This window comes from Hypanus sabinus, chromosome 16, assembly GCF_030144855.1.
Source record: "Hypanus sabinus isolate sHypSab1 chromosome 16, sHypSab1.hap1, whole genome shotgun sequence".
NCBI lineage: Eukaryota > Metazoa > Chordata > Chondrichthyes > Myliobatiformes > Dasyatidae > Hypanus > Hypanus sabinus.
This window is the reverse complement of record NC_082721.1, coordinates 16,404,655-16,425,743: the sequence shown is the minus strand read 5'-3', so window position 1 is coordinate 16,425,743 and position 21,089 is coordinate 16,404,655. Positions and strand designations below refer to the sequence as shown.

Sequence of the window (21,089 nt, the reverse complement as noted above, 5' to 3'; positions counted from 1 at the left end):
TATCAAATCAAGTTGGTTTTAATTGTCATTCAAACCATACTTGGATACATCCAAATGAGACAGCATTTCTCTGGAGCCAAGATGCAAAATCTTATCGTGGCTGATGATTCTCCTCAATCCCATTTTCCTGCCTTCTCCCCGTAACCTTTGACACCCTTTACTAATCGAGAACCTATCAAGTTCTGCTTTAAATATACCCACAAGGCTTGCACAAGGCAATGTGGCAATGAATTCCACAGATTCACATTGTACATTTAATATTTCAGAAATATTTCAATAATATTGTAAATGTGTTGTTTAATTCAGAAATTCTTTCTTTAAATAATTCATCGTAGGTTGTATGTGAATGGCATACGATGTCATGCACCCACGTCATATGACCATGCCTCGCTTATTGTTTAAAAAAAATTAAACAGAGACCACCTTTGTCCTGCAATTAGTTTTATGTTTTAGAGTTGCAAAACATAATACTCACCACCTTCTGGCTAAAGAAACTCCTCCTCATCTCTGCTGTAAAGGAGTGTCCTTGTAATCTGAGGCTCTGTCCTTTAGTCCTGGACTCCCCCTGCTACTGGAAACAGCTTCTCCATATCCAGTCTATCTAGGCCTTTCAAAATTCGATATGTTTCAATGAGATCCCCCTTCATTCTTCTAAACTCCAGTGAGTATAGACCCTAAGTCATCAAATGCTCCTTGTACATTAACCCTTACATTTCCGGGAACATTCCCCTGAACCTTCTCTGGACCATTTCAATACCAGCACATCCTTTTAGATAGGGGGCACAAAACTCTACACGATATTCCAAGTGCAGCCTAACCAATGCCTTATAAAATCTCAGCATTATGTTCTTGCTTTTATCTTATATTTGGAAATGTATAGCAGTTAGCATAATCACTTTACAGCACCTGCGTTCAATTCCCGCCTATATCTTTAAGGAGTTTGTATGTTCTCCCTGTGACCTCGTGGGTTTCCTCTCACATTCCAAAGGATTGTGGGTTAGTTGGTTCTTTGATCATAACACATGGGAACATGACTAGGTCATTTGGCCCATTGAGTCTGCTCCACCATTCAATCATGGCAGATCCTTCCTCCCCCCTCACAGCCCCACTCCCCGTCCTTCTCTCCAGAATCTTTGATGCTGTGTCCAATCAAGAACCTATCAAGCTTTGCCTTAAATACACCCAATGACCTGGCCTCCACAGCTGCCTGTGGTAATAAATTCCACAAGTTCACCACCCTCTGGCTAAAGATCTTTCTCCGCATCTCCGTTTTAAATGAACATGTGGGTGTAATTGGGCAGCATGAGCTCGTTGGGCCTGAAGGCTCTGTTACTGTGTTGCTAAGTAAATAAGAAAGCATTACATTTGCCTTCCTTCCTACCGAAGCAATCTGGAAGTTGAACTTTGGGGGAAGATCCTTTGCATCTCTGATTTCTGAAGTTGCCCCCTCCCCCATTTTGAAAATTCTATGCCTTTACCCACATTTAATTACAGGGGGGTGGGATGGAGGATCCAGTTTTCAAAGTTTAGTTGCAATGGGGAGTAAGTATTTCATTTCCTTCCTGCAACTGAAATATGTTTGCAAAAATATTGCAATCATCTGGGTCTGATAGCTTAAGGGAGTGGAATTAATTTAAGTACAGATAATCTGGGCTTTTAGAGGCTTTGCCAGTCTCAGCAATGTAACCATGCTTGTTATTCTCAAAGCTGTTTTCCAATGATGCAATCAGCATTTAGTGTGAATAAAAGGCGGTGTCTCTGAGTCTCAATGGGTAAGTTTGCAGAACCACATACTGAGGGTAGATTATTATGGGCCTGATTCTTGGTTGATGCTGATTTAGTTGACCTCAATGGAGTCACTAAGTGAGGTCTATTATTAGTCTTGTTGTTCATAGTAAAGGCAAATCTAAAAAAAAATTCTCATCTAGGATTCATATGTTTCTTTCCTCAGTTCCTCTCCACTAGCTTCTGTGTAAATGTTTCCCTTGTTTTTAATATTCTGCCAACTCATCACCAAGATGAGAAAAGCTGCAACAGTTGGAAATCCAGTGCTGGAGGAACGCAGAAGGCCAGGAAGCACCTATGGAAAAGAGCAAACAATCGATGTTTCGGGCCAAAACCCTTCATTAGGACTGGGGAAAGAAAACTTGAGAAGCTTGGGCAAGAAGATGTGGGGAGAAGAGGAAGAAGTACTAGGTGATTGGTGAAACTGGGCGGAGGGGTGAAGTAAAGAGCTGTGAAGATGATGAGTGAAAAAGCTAAAGGACTGCAGAAGGGGAAATCTGGTAGGAGAGGGTAAAAGACCATGGACAAAAGGGAAGGGGAGGAGCACCAGAAGGAGCCAACTCAAGAGACCCTCCCCCCACTTCACCATTCCCTTTCCTGTTTCCGTCTGTCAGCTTGTCTCTTTATCTGCCCATCACCTCCCTTCCCTTTCTTTCATGGTCATCTACCCTCTCCTATCAGATTCCCCTTTCTCGAGCCCTTTATCTCTTTCACCTATCAGCTTCCCAGTTCTTTACCTCACCTGTCCTCCTCTTCCAGTTTCACCTACCACCCGCCATCTTGCACTTCTCCCTCCCCTCCTCCCCAACTTCCTCCCAACCTTCCTCCTGTAACTTCTCATCTCTTTTACCAGCCCCGATGAAGGGTCTCGGCCAGAAACATCGACTGCTTACTCTTTTCCATAGATGCTGCCTGTCTTGCTGAGTTGTTCCAAGATTTTGTGCGTATAGCCCATTATCAACAGAGCTTTATGTCTCAAATCATCAACCTCCTCTATAAACCTCCTTGAAAGGAAGCTCTTTACGTGAGTCCAGCCTGAATTTTTAGTCCCTTCGTTCAGGCCCTGAGTTTGCGTATCTTTGTGCACCACTGACAACGGGCCTGTTCTCTGTCACGTGATGCTTTTCTCAGTCATCACTCATTTTTTTTAAATGAAGCTCCTTGCCATGTTGTGCTATGTTGAAAGCTCTATCATTTGAAGTAACACACACAAAATGCTGGAAGAACTGGATTGATCAAGCAGCATCTATGGAGAAGAATAAAGAGTCTGCGTTTAACTGCTTGAAAATCATTGTCAGGATGGATAAGTTCTTTAACTTCCATCAAGCCTCACATTCCTCCAGTGTTTTGGTTGCGTTAATAAACATCGACTCTTTATTGCTCTCCAAAGATGCCTTCTGACTTCCTACAGCATTTAATCTGTTACTCTGGATTTCCAGCATGTGCAGAATCTCTTCTGTCTATCATTCGAATTCGTTGCTGAATTCATTAACACCAATGTCATCATCCTATGGCTAAATGGTTGGGAGATTTCTGTAGATTAAGGCAAAATACTAAAATAATGTTTGACCTCGGGTATTGGTCAAATTGAGATCAGAGAAAAAGGACTGGAAAAATATTGGCTTTTGTTGCTTTCATTTTGCACTGCAATGTGACTGATTTGCATTCCTTGACTACCACTCACAATTGAAGAAACTTGGTCAATATCTGGGGTTAGAAAAGGTTGAGCACTTGGGTCTGTAGTCATTAAAGTTTGTAAGAACTGGAGGTGATCTTATTGAAAAGAAGTAAGATATTGAAGGGGTTAAGGGAACATAGATTTGTTTCTCTGAAATCTGTCATTCAATAAAATGTTGACCTCTGATCTCTGTTCTACTTTTGTGTACTTGCTCTCTTTCCCTTGATTCCCTTAACGTCTTGACAGACCAGCTCTGGGAAACGTCATCTCTATATCCACCTTGTCAGTCCCAGGGGCTCACGTACAGGACTGGTTTGTTTAATTTGACCTTGTATGAAAACCCCTTCAACCCAATAACCAATCCTTTGAACATTTTCTGCTCTCTGTTTGCAGATGTATTGATTTGTGGGTAAGGTCACATTTCAGGTCTCATCTCACTCGGGGCCCTATATGAAGTCTTTACTCTCAATCCTAATCTTTTTGCAATTAAGGCCAGCATTCTATTTGCCACCTTAATTGCTTGCTGTTAACTTTCAGTGAATTGTGAGTGTGAGGCCGTGTAGGTTCTTGTCAGCAGTACAGTTTTGCAAACCCTCATTGAAAGTAGGTTGAAGCTTTATAGAACTAGTTGGGTTAGGATTAGGCACTAAACACCACTTATGTTATTGAAGTTTAAGACAGAAGCAAAAATCCTAGATTTTTTTAGAATGGTAAGGCTCCAAAGTATTTTTTATAACCAAGAGAACTGAATATGTTTGGGCTCTTTGGGTAATGTCTAACAATCAGGGAACTGAGTACAGGAATCAGAAAATCCTGTTTTAACTGTGCAAGTGATTGTTGAAACCACACACAGTATTGTGTGTAGGTTTGGTCAACCAGCTATAGGAAGGATATCATTCAGTCATTCAGTTGGAATGGGGTAGGGACTTTTCTCCCTGGAGGATAGATGGCATGACCGTAGTGGTTTTATATATATATATATATATATATATAAAAATCATGAAGTTTTTAGGTAAGGTGAATGGTCACCATTTTTTTCCCCCTAGAATAGGGAAGTCTAAAACTAGAGGGCATATAGGTTTAAGGTGAGAAGAGAAAGATTTAAAGAGGATCTGAGAGCACTTTGCAAGGAGATTTGGTATGTGTGCACAAGGTCATGACTTGTTTGGGTAGTGTAAGTAGAGAGAAGTTGTTCCCATTAGTGTCAGGTTCAAAAATCAGATATGTATTTGAGTCAAAGTGGACTTTTTCTTTCACTCAGATGGTAGTTTGAACTTTGAATTCCATTAGTCTGGGGAGCATAAGACATAAGAGTGGAATTGGCCTATCCAATCTCTCCTGCTATTTGATGATGGCTGATTTATTTTCCCTCTCATCCCCACTCTCCTGCCTTCTCCATGTAACCTGGCATCCATAGCCATCTGTGGCAATGAATTCTACAAATTTTCCACCCTCTGGACAAAAAAATCCTCCTCGTTTCTGTACTGAAGGTGCGTTCCCTCTATTCTGAGGCTGTGCCCTCTGGTCCTAGGTTCTCCCACTTCTGAAACCATCCTCTCCATATCCGCTCTGTCCAGACTTTGAATATCCAGTAGGTTTCATGAGCTACTACCCCTTGTCCTTGTACACTTCAACGAGTACAGGCCCAGAGATGAAAACAGTACATCAAAGCTCTCGAAGGGGAGCTGCATAGAAATGTGAGTAGGATTGATCTACAGGGTTGTGGATCCTGGTGGTAGGAACCTCCTACCCAAGAGCTATCGTAGCAGGGATGTGAAACTCAAAGGAAGTCCATTTCTCTACAGCTGGAAGTCAATGAAGGCTACTGTTTGACAGAATTGTGGGGAGGGTCTCTGAAGGCAGCAGGAAGCAGTCGAGTATCAGTGGTAGGGGTGGCCCAATGCTTTATTTGTAGTGGGGAGGAGAATCTTTGGAAGTTGTGAAGAAAATCGGTGGCAACTGAAAGTTAGAGTTTCTTGACATTCAACCATGCACATGTATACAGCTAAACAAAACATTGCTCCTCCAGGGCCAAGGCTAAAACACAGTACATGCAGTTACAGTACAGCACATATAGTTATGAAACAGCATGCATAGAAATTATAAAGCACAATACAGTCACAGAATTAAATTAGCGCAAGTCCCCGAGTGGCATGGCCTGAAGATTGGGCTGTTGACTTGGAGCCACGTTTCTGTAAAATTAAGCATGCCACAATTCCTCATCTCGTGCTACATTAGCTGCGGACAAATGTAATCCAGTTTGTTTTTCGGGCTGCAAAGATTAGAAAGCAGTATTGGCAAGATAACTGACCCACAGGTCTAGCCTTTTAACCTAGCACAGATTCCAGCATGCTTGTTGTGCTTCTGTTTTTCTTGCCCCATTTCTGTCGAGATATTTTTCACTTAGGAAGTATCAAAATGAAAGAAAACAGAGGGAGAGGGAACGGGAAGGTGATCCACAATATTGTTCATAAATGATTTTCATGACTTCATCTTTGAGAGAGATCCATTATTAGGCAGCAGTGGAGAGGAAGAGAGAGGGGTTGGAACTAGTTTCCCTATTCTATAACTTATACCACATTACGTGGTGCCATTGCTTATAGGATCCTGTAAAGACGATAAAGATAATCTAAGTATAATGAGTCCTGAAGAAGGCTCTTGACCCGAAACATCGACTGTTCATTTCTGTAGATGCTGCCTGACCTGCCAAGTTCCTCCAGTGTTTTTTGTGTGTGTGTGTGTGTGTGTGTGTGTGTGTGTGTGTGTGTGTGTGTGTGTGTGTGTGTGTGTGTGTGTGTGTGTGTTGCTTTGGATTTGCAGTATCTGCAGAATTTCTTCTATACCATCATTGTGTACAATAGTCTGTGTGTCTAGCTATTGGTTAGCTCTTGCTTAGCTGTGTTTTACTTTTACACAATTTACAGTCTGACTGGAATAGGTTTAGTCCAACTTGGGAAACAATGTGATGCAAGACGATTTCAGGAGTCTAATTGCCAAACTACTTACTTGTATTTTGTTTTGCTTATTTATTATTACTGTTGTTATTACTTTTTATATTTAGTTTGTTGTCTGTCTTCTGCACTCTGAGCGTCCTAGCTGGGTGGTTCTTCGTTGATTTTGTTACGTTTATTGTTTGAGAGATTTATTGAGCACGCCCATAAGAAAATGAATCTCAAGGTAGTATATTGTGATATATATGTACTCCAATAATAACCTTATTTTGAACTTTCTTGCCTTTACTCAGCCCAAAATAAAATGCCACCAATGCATGTCATAGACATCTGATTCTTGACCATCACGGGCACCTGCCTCCGGCAATTGTCCTCGAGAGCATTTCGGTAAAGAGAGCCCAGTTCCAACTGAGGGCAGAGAGGTATGGCCAATAAAAGCTGCCTTGCCCTGCCATTCTGATGAAGAATTTAAAACTGAAAGTATTGAAAGCAAATTTCAAAGACTATATGTCGGGGAAATGCTTGTTGTTCATTCTTTCTCCCTCTGGAATCAAGCTGGCATTGCAGATGGGCAAGTTCTCATGATGGTTCTGCATTCACCACCCATCCTATGCTCCTGCCAGGGGCTTTCCTGCCTGTTGTCAGTCGGATAGAAAATGCTTGGAGCACTCTGCCGGAATGGTTGCTCATATGTTGTGTTGCGGTCTATGTCTTTAGGCCACACCATTCCACAAATATTGCAGTGATGTCATGTCATTAGAAAGGTTATGTAATTATTTATCCCTTTTGATAATACTCTTATTTGTTAACACAACATGCCAGCAGTCACTTGTAACTTGCTGTGTCTGCTGATGACACCAACATCTGCCTTTGATAGTTTATAAATTTGTTTAAAAAATAGCAAGATGTTTTAAGCAGCCTCTGAGTTTTATAGGTGCTTATGAAGCCAGCACCTCTCTTGTCCTTACCTACTACCCAATGAGCTTGCGCATCCAATGTATCTCCCCAACTTCCACCATCTCCAAGGTGATCCTACAACCAAACGTATCTTTACCTCCCCATCCCCCCATCTGCCTTCTGCAGGGTTTCTCCCTTCACTATCCACTTGTCTGTTTTTCCCTCCCCATTAATCTCCCTCCTACCCCCCCACCACTTATCCCTGTGAGCAGCCAAATTGCTACACCTGTTCATTGATCTCCTCCCTCACCTCCATTCAGAGCCCCAAATAATCCTATAGATGAGGCAACACTTCACATGTGAACTGCTAGGGCCACCTTTTGTGTCCAACGCAGCCTCCTCTACATTATTGAGACCAGTCGTAAGTTGGGATACCACTTCATTAGGCACCTCCGCTCCATGGGCCAAAAGCAGAACTTCCTGACAGCCAAACATTCAGATTCCTGTTCTGACTTGTCAGTCCATGACCTCCTTTTGTGCCAAGATGAGGCCACACTCATGGTGGAAGAGTAACATCCTGTATTCCATCTGGGTAGCTTCCAACCTGATGAATATTGATTTCTCCTTCCGGTCTTAAAAAAATCCTTCCTCCTTCTCCTTCTGTTCCGCACTCTGCCTCTTACCTTTTCTCACCTGCCTATCACCTCCCCCGGTTCCCCCTCCTTTTTCCCTTACTCATATGGTCTACTCTCCTCCCCTATCAGATTCCTTCCTCTCCAGTCCTTTACCTTTCCTACCCATCTGGCTTCACCTATCACCTTCTAATTATCTGCCTTCCCCTCCCCCCAGCTTTTTAATTGGGCGTCTTCTCCCCTCCTTTTCAGTCCAGAAGAATGGTCTTGATCTGAAATGTTGACTTCTATGGATGCTGTCAGACCTGCTGAGTTCCTCCCGTTATTTCGTGTGTGCTACCTCTTTCGTCATGTAGTGATTTTCGGATTTGTTCATTGACACACTCTCACCACTCATTGCAGGCATCTCTCTTATGAATTTCCTTCAATAAATTTGGGCAGGGCACTTTGCTGGCATTAGGTATTGCCTAAACTGCTTTTGACCAGGTTTAAAAAAAAATCTTTCACAGGAACTGCAATCGCTAATAAATGTTGGAGCTGAAAGACTTACATGGCCTTTTCAAAGTGTAGTTAGGGGGTCAAGAGTCATGTAAAGACCAAACCGTAAAGATGGCAAATTTAATTTTCAGAAACTCATTACTGAACCTAAAGGGTTTTCACAATAGCCAGATTGTTTCATGGTCACCTTTACTTATGCTGGTATTTTATATCCAATTTTCTTTAAATTACAGGAATTTAAATTCCTTGGCTGCCATGGTGGGCTTCAAAATCTCCTCAAAAATCTGTTGGCATACTGATCTGATTTGGCCAATGTGCTTCTAGTGTTTATTTCTTTTAAAATAGATAAAGTATCTGCTAACAAGAATTACGAGGTGCAAGTGTTGCTTGTACATCTCCTGATAGTTATGGGCAGTCATTGTGAAGAACAGTAGCATTGTCATTATGCAAATAATGGCTGCGGGGATTAACGTTATTCACGAAGATGTGCGTTGGAGCACAGCATAGGGGTGGGAGGTGGAGGGGGTCTGTGAACTTGGAAATATTAATGGTAAGTGACAGTAAAGCATGAGGACTGTGAATCAGAATAGGTTTATCACTGACCTCGTCACCCAGGACATGCCCTCATCTCATTGCTACCATCAGAAAGGAGGTGTACCAAAGCTTTAAAGGCACACACTCAATGACTCAGGAACAGTCCCATCCCTTCTGCCATCCGATTTCTGAATGGACATTAAACCCATGAACACTACCTCTATTTTTGCACTACTTAGTTAACTATTTAATACATATTTAACTATTTGTGTGTGTGTGTGTTCATATATATTATAAATAAGTCATTAAATGGTTAAATATATATTACTCTAACTCAAGTTTGTTTCTATTATTATGTACTGCTGCTACAAAGGCAACAAATTTTATAACTTATGCCAGTGAAGTTAAATCTGATTCTAACAGGTCTTGAAATTAGAGGCAGCAGTACAATGCAATACCTAAAGTTGTAAAGGTTTCAATAAGAAATATAAAAAATATATAGTGCAAAAAGAGAACAAAATATTGAAGTTTATGGGCGATTCAGAAATCTGACAGCAGAGGGGACGATGTTCATCCTAAAACGTTGAGTATGGACCTTCAAACTCCAGCATCTCCTCCCTTATGGTAGTAATGAGAAGAAAGCATGTCCTGGATGGTGTGCTTTTTCAAGACCCACAAGCCTGCTCTGCTTTTCAGTCGATCATAATATTGTCCATCCATAAACACCTTGGCAATGAGGGGAGAACTGAAAGCAGATGTATGGACCTGGAGTTGCATATCATCCAGACTGAGTAAGGGTCAGTGATTATTAATACAAGTGATCCTACAGATGCTGGAAATCCAGAGTAACACACACAATGCTGAAAGAACTCAGCAGGTCAGAAAAGGAACAAACAGATGATGTTTGGCGCCAAGGCCATCAGCTTCTCTATAGAGCATAAGTGAAGCAGATGGGTATTAAAGCAATCCAATATTTAATGGGTGCATTATTGAGAAATGCTGTAATTCAGTCCAATTTGCTTTTTTGGATGAATGATCGTGGTCTCTGAGTGCTGGTCCAGAGACGTCCAAGTCACCATAACCTCTGCACAACCTCTTCATGTCTCCAAAGTGGATCCTAGTCCAGAGTGTTCTGTGTCATTTTCCTGATTTATCAGTGCATCCAAATCCTTCGGCACTGACCTAAGCCAATATATTTTGTGCTACATTCATTATTTATCAAGAAATCACATGGAATGCGAAGTAGATAAATGCTGAATCTTTAACAGATGAGCATGTTGGCTGTGTGGAAGGAATTGGAGCATTAAACACAGTCTATAAAGTTTTAGTCTGCCAGTGTTCTGATTTCCAGTAGTAATTTTGTCTCTTCCTTTTTTTTCTTCCCTCAGTACTATGAAATGTCCTATGGATTGAACATTGAAATGCATAAACAGGTAAGCCTTTTCCTCAGTGTTTTGAAGATTGAACAGCTCCATTAATCAACGTTACTGCTTCTTACTTTTGTAGAAATGACAGTAATTTTCTCTATCTCCACACTGCAGTCATGGATTGTAATGTCCCTCTGCACTCCGCTATCATCCACCTCCAGAATCCCACAGGAAAAGCTTCAGCTACAGCACAAAATCTAGTATGGGGAACAAGGCCAGGGCAGACGAGGAAGGGGACAGGATGTGGGCATTCATAATCTCTGAGATCACCTGGCACTCACCCATTCACAAAACCAAACTATTCAGCTGAGGCATTTTCTGAATGGAAGCCACTTTATTATGACCGGACGCAGATTCTAAGAGATCTGTTACCGATCTAGTAGTTGGCTGGTAATTCTTTTTCAGAAAGCTTTGCACAAAAGGAATTCAGCCCATCATGTGTGCTTTATTTCTTGGGGAAAGCTGATTGCAGAGTGCCGTATTTTTTTGCCCTATGCTTGCTTCCCTTAATTTCTTCTTGTATATCATAATCATTATCAATTAAACCAGCTTAATTTGTATTTTAATTGAAAGTGCATTTAAAATATACTCAAGAAAATCCATGAGTAACACTTTGGAATGGAAATAAAATGGGTTAAGTGAATGTTAGACATGGTGGTGCAGTTAGTACAGATCTGTCTCTACTGCTCAATATTACTGGCATTTAAAGCAGCAAAGAAGGTCCTCCATCTCTTACAGAGTTCAGGGCTTCCTTTCTCGTATCAGTAGCTTGGTCTGTACTACTCTCAGTCATGCAAATTCCGTGGAGACTCAGGAATATCATCGCACTCAGATGTAGAATGATTCTTCATTGCTGTTTCTGCAACAGATTTTGTTTTACCGGTCAGGGTTGTTGGCCTTGAGCTAAACTCCCAAGACTGGAGGGCTGGTGGACCACTCTTGTCCTGGCTTTAATCCTTTGACCTCTTTGCCATGAGTGACCCAACGAAGAGCTAAAGCACAGATCCCCGATTCCAGCCAACATTGCTCTCTGAATCATTGAGGCACGCAAGCCTCCAAATCACAACAAGGTTGCTGTCCTCTCGGAGGTTAGTATGGCTACCAACTGATGTCGTAGTTTGATTGGGCATGTTGCTGAATTATCCTGAAAAAGCTGATGGTTTATTCCTGTGCCTCTGGAAGATGGTCGTGGTGTCCTTTATAATGTCCTTTTGACCTACAGAACCATAGTACATGATGGCCTTTCAATGCCTTCTGAAACGATCCAGGGGATCGAATGGAATAAAAAGTTAAACCATCTCCAGGAATAGTCCAGACTCATTGTATTTGCCCACAGACAGGGGATGAATGTTTTTCCATGTTTATTGGTTCAAATTGTGTCTCCTGATGATATCAGTGACGTTATTGTTTTCAAGTTTGTATGAAGAGAATGGAGATGTTAATTTGGTTCACGTGGCCATTGGCTCCATACAAACTATTTGCCAGGCCTCTCTGTTGAACTCTGGCAGCTTGTGCCCACTATTTCGTCTTTGTGCTTATCTAGCTCTGTTTAAATCAGTGGTTCCCAACCTGGCGCCCTTGCTTAATGGTATTGGTCCGTGGCATAAAAAAGGTGGGGGACTCCTGGTTTAAATCTGTGTTGTATTGTTGCAAAGAGTTTTCCTTCCTACTGGGTTAATAAACGAGTTTCCAGAACTCCAATTGGGTTTATCTGGAGCTGTCTTGTACCTGAGATTCTGAATTTGTCCTGCGTCTCTGGTGCCAGGTGTACATACAATAGTAGATTTTTCTAGTTCACCTTCCCTCTTACAGAGCTCTTGCAGTTTGTTTTTTTAAGTCAGTTTGGTGTATTTTAACCTATTTATTACAGAAGATGCACAATATGAACTTAAGCTTTTCAAGATGATGCGACTTCATAAATCTCCTGTTATTTAGGCCCTTGGGTTAGTTTGGAGGAAGGGTGTGGTCTGGGGAGACAAAGAGTACAGGTCGTATCTTGTGCGTGACGGATAGGTCAAGCTCCATAAATAAACTGACCAGTGAGTGAATCAAAACACGGAAAGCAATTTGCAGTAATTTTTTTTCTGTTCCACTGTTTGGGAACAATGCATCAAAAGCCCAGAGGAAAGCTGATCTACAGGATCAGCACTGGGCTGGTACTTGTGCCTTCAGGCATTTGTCCTGGTTAAATACTGTCTGCTTTCCTGTGGTCGGTCTATCTGTCACCACATCCAAATTAAAAATTTGAGTAAATACAGGATTTTGTTATTTGCAGTGAATAATCTCCGAGCACAAGATGCCTTGGTGATTTATTAACTTTTCACTGGATTCTGATATTTAAATTTTTGGATTCGGTAACTCTTAGACTAATTTCTCAGACGTCCTTTATTTAAAATTCAAGAAAGGGGCACGACTTGGGGCACAGATCAATGGCAATGATGTCAAAGAATAGGTTGCACTGTGGTTAACTCATCGTTAGAGAATGCCTTAACCATTGAATGTGGCAGGCCTGGAACTGGGGGAGCAGGGAGGTTGCTGTGTAGTCAGTTGGGTGATGTCAGCGTCGGTCTGGACTACTAAAAACCACAAAGGAAAACTGCTTGTGTGATGTGTTTGTGCCATGATTAGCTTGTGGTCTGTGGGTAGGGCGCAATTAAAGTTGCTCCTGCTTTATTTATAATTTTTGGTCCATGTAGACATCTGACTGCATAGAGCTTTCTTGCAGTGAAACCACAGGTGCAAGTAGGCAGTGTGATAGAGTCAGCAAATGAACCACTTTAACCAGAAGGAACTTCAATGAAGTAGGTATGGTTACCAACTAGGGACAAAGTTAGTTGAATGTGGAAGTGCAGCATGCTAAAAGGGGTCCTTTTTCTAAGAAAAGGCGTGCTGGCATTGGAGAATGTCCAGAGGAGGTTCACTAGAACGATCCCAGGAAGGAAAGAGTTAATGTATGAGGAGTGTTTGATGCCTCAGGGCCTGTACTCACTGGAGTTTACAAGAATGAGGGGGCATCTCATTGAAACCTATCGAATATTGAAAGGCCTAGAGTGAACATGAACATGAACAGGATCTTTCCTATAGTGGGGGAAGTTTAGGATCAGAGAGCACAGCCTCAGAACAGAGATGAGGAGGGATTTCTTTAACTAGAGGGTGGTGAATCTGGAATTCATTGCAACAGGTTCCTGTTGAAGCTTAGCCAAAGCAAAGATTGATAGGTCCTTGATCAGCAAGGCCATCAAAGGTGCTGTGGAGAAGGCAGAAGAATAGAGAGGGATAATAAATCAGTCATGATGGAATGGTGAAGAAGATTCAATGGGCCAAATGACCTATATCTACTCCTCTGGCTCAAGATCATATGGGTAGGATGTGAAAAAAAGACTAGGTTTCTGTCTCTGGAGAAGGGAAAGATAATCAAATAGGACTTTAAGATGATTAATAATTATAATGGGAAAAATTGAAAGAAATAAGTTTGACTGGTGGGGGACTTTCAAAAAAAAAAATCAGCATTAAGGTTTCAAGAACAAACTACAGTTGGTGCTGACAAATAATGTCAGATCAGGCAACTCCTGAGGAGCGAGGAAACGGGCAAACATCTTAACCTTTCATTACAAGAGGTCATAATATCTACGTACTAAAGCTGGGTCCTTCAGTGAAGCTGTCAGAAAGTGCATCATTGCTCGTAGTGGAAATCTGGTATGCCTGTGCACCGTAGATCTGTCACGGTGGCTAAAACGGTTAGCGTGACGCTATTATAGCTTAGAGCGTCAGAGTTTGGAATTCAATTCCAGCGTCATCTTTAACAAGTCTGTACATCCTCCCTGTCAAATGCATGGATCTCTCCCAGCTGCTCCAGTTTCTTCCCACAGGCCAAAGACCTCCCAGGTAGGTTAATTGGTCATTGTAAATTGTCCTATGATTAGGTTATGGTAAATGCAAGCAGGCTTTTTTCCCCACTGAGGTTGAGGAAGACTAGAACTAGAGGTCATAAGTTATTATTTATTGATGCAAGGCAAAACTGGCCTTTCTAGCCCAACAAACCACACTGCCCAGCAGTCCACCGATATAACCGAATCTAATCGCAAGACAATTTACAATGACCAATTTGCCTTTTTAGCCAGTTGGTCCTTGGACTGCGAGAGGAAACCGGAGCACCCGGAGGAAACCCACGCAGCCATGAGGAGAGCACTTTAAAAAAAAACTCTGCACAGACAGCTCTGGAATTGAACACCAATCTGTGAATTGTCGTGATAACTTTTATGCTGTTGTGGTGGTTATGAGTGAAAGGTGAAATGTTTAAGAGGAACATGAGTTGGAACTTCTTCACGAAGAGGGTAGTGAGAGTGTGGAATGAACTACCAGCGGAAGTGGTGGATGTGGGTTTGATTTCAACCTTTAAGAAAAATTTGAGTAGGAATTGGATGTGAGGAGTATGGAGTGCCTTTGCCAATGGGGCTAAGTGGGCCAGAGTGCCTGTTTTGTGCTGTCATATTCAAAATCATTCTGGAGAGCTTTAAAATAAAATGTATTTGTTGTAAAGACCATTTCTCCGCCAAAGTACTTATTGCATGTGATTCACTGCGGATGGCTTGTAAAACTTTACATACAAACCAGCCATTAAAAATAGTGGAGCACTGGTTTTAATCGAACTTCTGGCTATCAAGGTTGAAATTCCCGAAGGGAATCATTATAGCTCAGGGCAGGACATAAATTTAAACTGGAAGTGACATTTCTCTAACATGCGCTGCATCGTCCTGCTATTTTTGCAAATGCGCAGGAGCTGATTATGAGCTTGACACAACCGCTGTGGGCCGAGATTTGCTTTGCGGACTTGGTACAGTGAAATCATGAAAGGGGAACTGAGTTTTCACTAAACCTGGTGCCCAGGGCAGTCCTTTGTCTCTTTGCTTATGCCAGGTGGGGAACTGATTTCCATGAATATATCTATTATGTCAGAATGCAAGCCAGAGTAAAGCGAATGTGGACTCTGGTGGCAGGTGGTGTGAATGACAAAAAGAACATGATTGCAATAAATGGCAAGCCATTTAATATATTCGGGGGAGAAAGGAATGGAAGTAAAATGGAGCAACCTGAGGAGATGTGTGTGGAGATTAAATTCCAGGATTGAATGGCTAACTTAAAGCAATTCTTAAATTCTGTCAGTATGAAAGAATCATAGAAAACTTCACCACAGAAACAGGCACATTTGCCATTTTAGTCCATGCTAAGGTTTATTCTGCCTAATCCCATCGACCTGCTCCTGCACTATAGCCCTCGATACCCTCCCATCCACATACTTATCCAAATGTCTCTTAAGCATTGAAATCAAACCCACATTCACCACTTCAGGTCGTTCCACACTTACAGCACCCTTTTAGTGAAGACTGTTCCCCTTAAATCTTTCACCTTTCAAAGTTCAAAGTAAATTTATTATCAACGTACGTATGCGCCCCCATTTATAACCCTGGGATTCGTTTTTTGCGGGCATACTTATAAATCCAATGACCATAATCGCACCAACTGGGCAGACAACTAATGTGCAAATGACGACAAACTGCAAGTACAAAATTAAAGAAAAAAAATGATAATAATAAATAAACAATAAATATCGAGGACATGAGGTGAAGAGTTCTTGAATTTGAGTCCTTAACTCAACTTAAAGTCTGCATGGTGTCCTAAACCCATGACCCTTAGTTCTAAACTTGCCCAATCTCTGTGGAAAAAGCCTGCTTGCATTTACCCCATCTACACCCCTCATAATTATGTTTACCTCTATCAGACCTCCATCTAATTCTCCTGTGCTCCAGCGATACAGTCCTAACTTAATCAACCTCTTCCTGTAAAGTGGGCCTCGAAGTCTGGGTAACATCCTTGAAAAATTTTCTCTGCACTGTTTCAATCTTATTGATAACTTTCCTGTAGGTAGGTGACCAAAACTTCACACAATACTGTGTGCTAGCCCTCACCAAAGCCTTATAAACTTCAGCATAACATTGCAACTGCTCTACCCAATACTTAGATTTATGAAGCCAAAGGCGGTGATCTCTTTAAACTCACCGGCAGAAGGCAAAGGCCAACCCTTCCAAGAACATGATTTCACAATATTTCAGTCTCAAATAAGGATCAAAACAACAAACGTTAACGACAAGTGTCGGGACAGAGCGGTGTGGAGAGAAATCGTCCGCCAACTGGAAATTCCAGATGCAACCTAACGACGAATGGGCCAAGAGTTCTCTGTCGCTCCGTCTGCCTGTAACTCCACATTACCTGAATTTCAATGAGTTAAATTCTGACCTCAATATATTTTCTACGTACCATATTAGGGACTTTCTAATGCCATGTTTATGAAGCCAAGGTTTGGTTGCAATTAAATGGAACATCACAACTGCTACTCCTACATTATAGGCTGCGGAGAAGGTACGTTTCACAACATATTTTTCACCATGTTGTAATTTAAAACAAAATGTGCGCTTGGTGCTGTTCCAAGAGTTCAAGCTCTGAGCGCCAAAGAAGGTGTTCTGTATCAAAACCTAAGCAAGATAATTTTTTTTTCCCCCAAAATAAAGTAGTTGGCATTTGCAATGACCACACAGCTGTTGTTTAAAGATTAAGTGCAGAGTGAGTTTGATTTGGCAAGATGGAAACAGAAACCAAGTCTGTAGAGCAGGATTTGGAAGATGCGAAGTTCATTGCCTGATTTTTAGTTCCGGACTGTAGTGATCTTCAGCTCTGCAATGTAGAAACTCCTTTCCCCCCCTGCCCCCTGTGGTTTCAGTTAAATTGAGAGAAGCGGTGCAAGTCACCACTGGGGTAAGAGGAGCAGGGGAGACCAAGGGAAAATGAATGACTAGAGATTAGGTGTTGCTTTTCTGGACGCTTAATTGATGCGTGTTTATATCTTGCTGTCAAATTGTTTTAAAGCACTTGACGCCACGAGTTTGAAGCAAGGTGGCTGCTGCTTTAAGGGAAAAATAAATGAGACTCAGACTCCAGGGATGGTTAAAAGGCTTGATTTCAACTCTTTTGAGATTTGAACAACCATCAGAATTAGCAAAGTTTACAAAAAGCAAGAAGAGCTCTAGTTAACATTGTTAACTCTAATTGTTAAGAGTTCTATATTGATTGCAAATGGCTGGTCCCACTGTTAATCAAAGGACATGATCACCAGATATTTTGTGTAATCGACGGGCTTTGGTTGCGCCCTTAATTGCAACTGGGCACGGAATGGTCTGCCTCTTATCCTTTCTAGTCAGAACATTTGCCTCTGATGGTGAAAAACAACGGCAGAGAGGAGGGAAAAAAAGAGTCTCCAGTTCTGATCTTGCATATAACCATTCAATGCTGGCAGACCTGCCTCCTGCCTGGGGCCTGATCCTGCAATTTCCTCCCTAAGGCTCTGTATTTTTTGTGGATGTTCCTTTAAAACAAAATTAATCCACAGCACCCTGTGTAACACTATGATGAAATGGGCAAATTCATTCCACTGATGATCCTTGAAAGGCACCAAGTATTATTTTGTGGTGATGGTAATGGTGCTGATATGTCATGGGTTGATCTTAAACTTCTTCCTGTGAACCCTGATTTCTATATGGTGTTAATTTAATATTGGCAGTAACCCAAGCACTAACATAATCTCAACTTTAATTTAGGCAGTATCAAAGTTTTATTTGTATTCAGTGCCAGCTTGGGTGTGTTTCATGAAGTTTGAATATTGTTCCATTGTTTTCTGTAGAAATATAAATATCCCAGCTGTGGATACCAACGGTTTTAGTGTTGTGACCAATGATTAATTGGCCAATGGAAAAATGAGCCTTTGCAGACTTCAGCTTGTTAAACTCTACTTTGTAAATGCACTTCGCAAGAAATACTGGTGGCTTGGTAACCAACAGTTTGAACTGGATTTACAATTTTAAAGAAGCAGATCGGCACACGCAGATTCGTCACACATACGCTGAACGTAGAGTGGACGGAGCAGGCTCGATGGGCCAAATGGCTTGCTTCTGCTATATCTTATGCTCTTGTGGAATGCACCATTTGCATCAGATCAAATCAGCGAGGAAGATGCTAAGGGCAGCCCGCAACTCACTAACGTCTTTGAAATGTAGGAGAAATCCAGAGCACCTGGAGGTGAACCATGTGGTCACAGGGAGAATGTACAAACTTTTTTTAGGCAGCAATGGGACTTGAGCTTCGATTCTACAGCTCTGGCACTGTAAAGCTTAACGCTAGCTGCTATGCTACTAGCTAATAATGACACTCAGCATATTGTTGTAAACTTTTTCATTGTTAATAGAAATGTTCAAACAACTTTGGTCATGATTTGAGGACTATACTTATATTAGCCTTAAACAGAATAATGTATTAATCAGCAAAAGATACATAAAGGCTATTAATCCAGTTAATTTAGCTATTAATCAGTACAAGGCAAACAACCCACATAGGGAGAAGTCAGTGGCAGGAAAGAGTAATCTAGTGCCTCTGACACTGTGCTCCCTAACTAATGAAGCTCTTCAAACATATTGGTATTTTATTCCAATATTTTATATTGCTTTATTCTTAGACTAGAAATTTCTGAGTGGTGGAGCAAAATGGGTGTTTCAGAGTAATTAAATGATCAATATTTATCAATATTTGACTTGGCCGCATGACTGACGGTGACACCACCACTAGCTGTGCTGTTGTCTGGGGTGTATGTTTAAAGCTGGGTTTGTTACCTTGGATGAAATCCATCCTACCAGCATTATTCCTGCTCATTCCCTACACCTTTGTCTTTTGCTTTTCTCATGAATTAAATACTAATACTTTGCAAGTTTTACAAGGTCTTACGAGACTAAGCTATGAAACTGCTGAGGAAATGTGGCTTTCAAAAGAGTCAATTGATCCAGGAAAGTGGATGCAGTCAAAAAATATGGTTCAATTTTCGAAACTTTGTTTATTGGATTCCTCTTCTGAATTTGGATCTTCCTTGACCAGAAATTCAGGTCATAAACAGACAAAGTTGAAAAATTCATCCTTGGTTATTTTAAGCATTAACTTGTAAGTTGTAAACATCGTTTTTTTTCTATACCATTCTAAAATTTTCATAATATTTAACAGCTTTTTAAATCCCCATAGTGAAAAGTAGGTATTACTGAAACACTCTAGTCATATTTTTTGTAACTGCCAGAAGTTGAAACAGACAGCTAAAATGTTATTGGCTAACCCTTTAAAAATACACACGTGCACACACACACAGCCACCAATGCTCTTACATTTACTCGAAGTAGTGAAATTGTTGTATTTTCACTCCCAGCCATTTTTGCAATCTCCAAGCCTGGATGTTTGAAACCATAGTGAGCAAAGCAGTTCAAAAATTGTCTTGCTCCTAATTTCTTGAACTCTATCAGTGACAAAAATCACTGCATTTTGAGCAGGAACACATGCAACTGACAATATTTAAAAACTGTTCACTGTAAGCACAGAGCAGTGTCACATGCACTTTTGTAGGTCATACAATTGCATGCAATTGACACTAGTTGGAGCCTGTCTGACAACAAGCTTCTGCCCCAGTTAAGTGGCACAGTGTCCCAAATAAACAAAGGGAATCCCGGCTATTTTCTCTGTTGTCACATGATCAAAGTCACTGCAGAGAAGTAGCTGGTAGAAATGTAGTCTTTTTATTTGACAAAATGAGAGACAGCGACCATCATATTGAGCCCTAACATTCTCAATTAGTTTTTGTTCTTTAAAAGTTGACCCAATAAGTTGTTGCCCTAGTTAACCAATGGCTCAATTAACTTGAGCCGCTGTATTATCAAACAGTTATTTGAGGGATCTTGAGAGCTTGATTTAACCCTGTAAAATGCCCTGTTTAACTCAGTTGAACCCGTTTTAAAGGGCAAACAAGATGGGGGGGTGGGGTGTGGGAGAACAGACCAGGCTAGTCAATATAATCTCTCCCTGTTCTCATTTTAACTCTTGTGTCCCAAATTCATTTCAATTCTCTAATCTTCCAAAACTATATCTACTTTCTCTTTCAATATCCCCAATGACTAGGAAATTCCATAGATTTGCCGCTCTCTGTGAGAAGAGTTTCTTCTGGCAATACTTTGTGCGAGAGTTTACTGTAAAGTCAAAGTCAACGAATTTCACGACATGCAGGTGATATTAAGCCTGAATCTGATTCATGATTAAGTCTATAAATGCTTGCATTCAAGGAAGCCTCCTATGATAGCTTTTCCCATAGCTGAAGTACCTGCTCCTGTGTGTCAAAGGAGAAGGAAATGAAATCAAATATTGTGGTGGTGGGGGGGGGGGGGTGGAATTCATGCCCTTTCAAATGCAATGGTCGTCCGTAAGATTCAAGGTGGGTTATTGTCATTCTCTGTGCACAGTGTAAAGGAGAAGGAAATGATTGTCACTTCAGATCCGATACAACATAAGATAATGAGCACGAATTTTTAAAAAAAACAGCAAAAATATAAAAGCAATCCTATAAAGCACGATGTACAAATGACTGTTGAGAACTGTAAAAGTGGCACTCTGTGCAGGATTATCTGTACGTAAGGTGACTGACACAAAATGATAAAGTGACAATATGTGGTATTTGTCAGCTGATGCAGGCTTGGAGGGCCCCCAAGCTCAGGCAGTGGAAAGAAAGGATGACCTTGACTTCCCACTGTGGGAGCTGTGCAGGCGTGCACATAAC

At 41.2% G+C, this 21,089-nt stretch overlaps 1 protein-coding gene across 7 annotated transcripts in view; it reads left to right on the top strand.

Moving 5' to 3' along the window:
* The window catches only part of LOC132406030 (transducin-like enhancer protein 4), a 248,613-nt gene that overhangs the window by 39,141 nt on the left and 188,383 nt on the right, over positions 1–21,089 (top strand). For all 7 annotated transcript variants that reach the window (XM_059991186.1, XM_059991184.1, XM_059991183.1 and 4 more), the window contains exon 4: positions 10,364–10,408. In XM_059991186.1, coding sequence (XP_059847169.1) covers positions 10,364–10,408 — 45 coding nt within the window. The remainder of the gene's footprint in view (positions 1–10,363; positions 10,409–21,089) is intronic.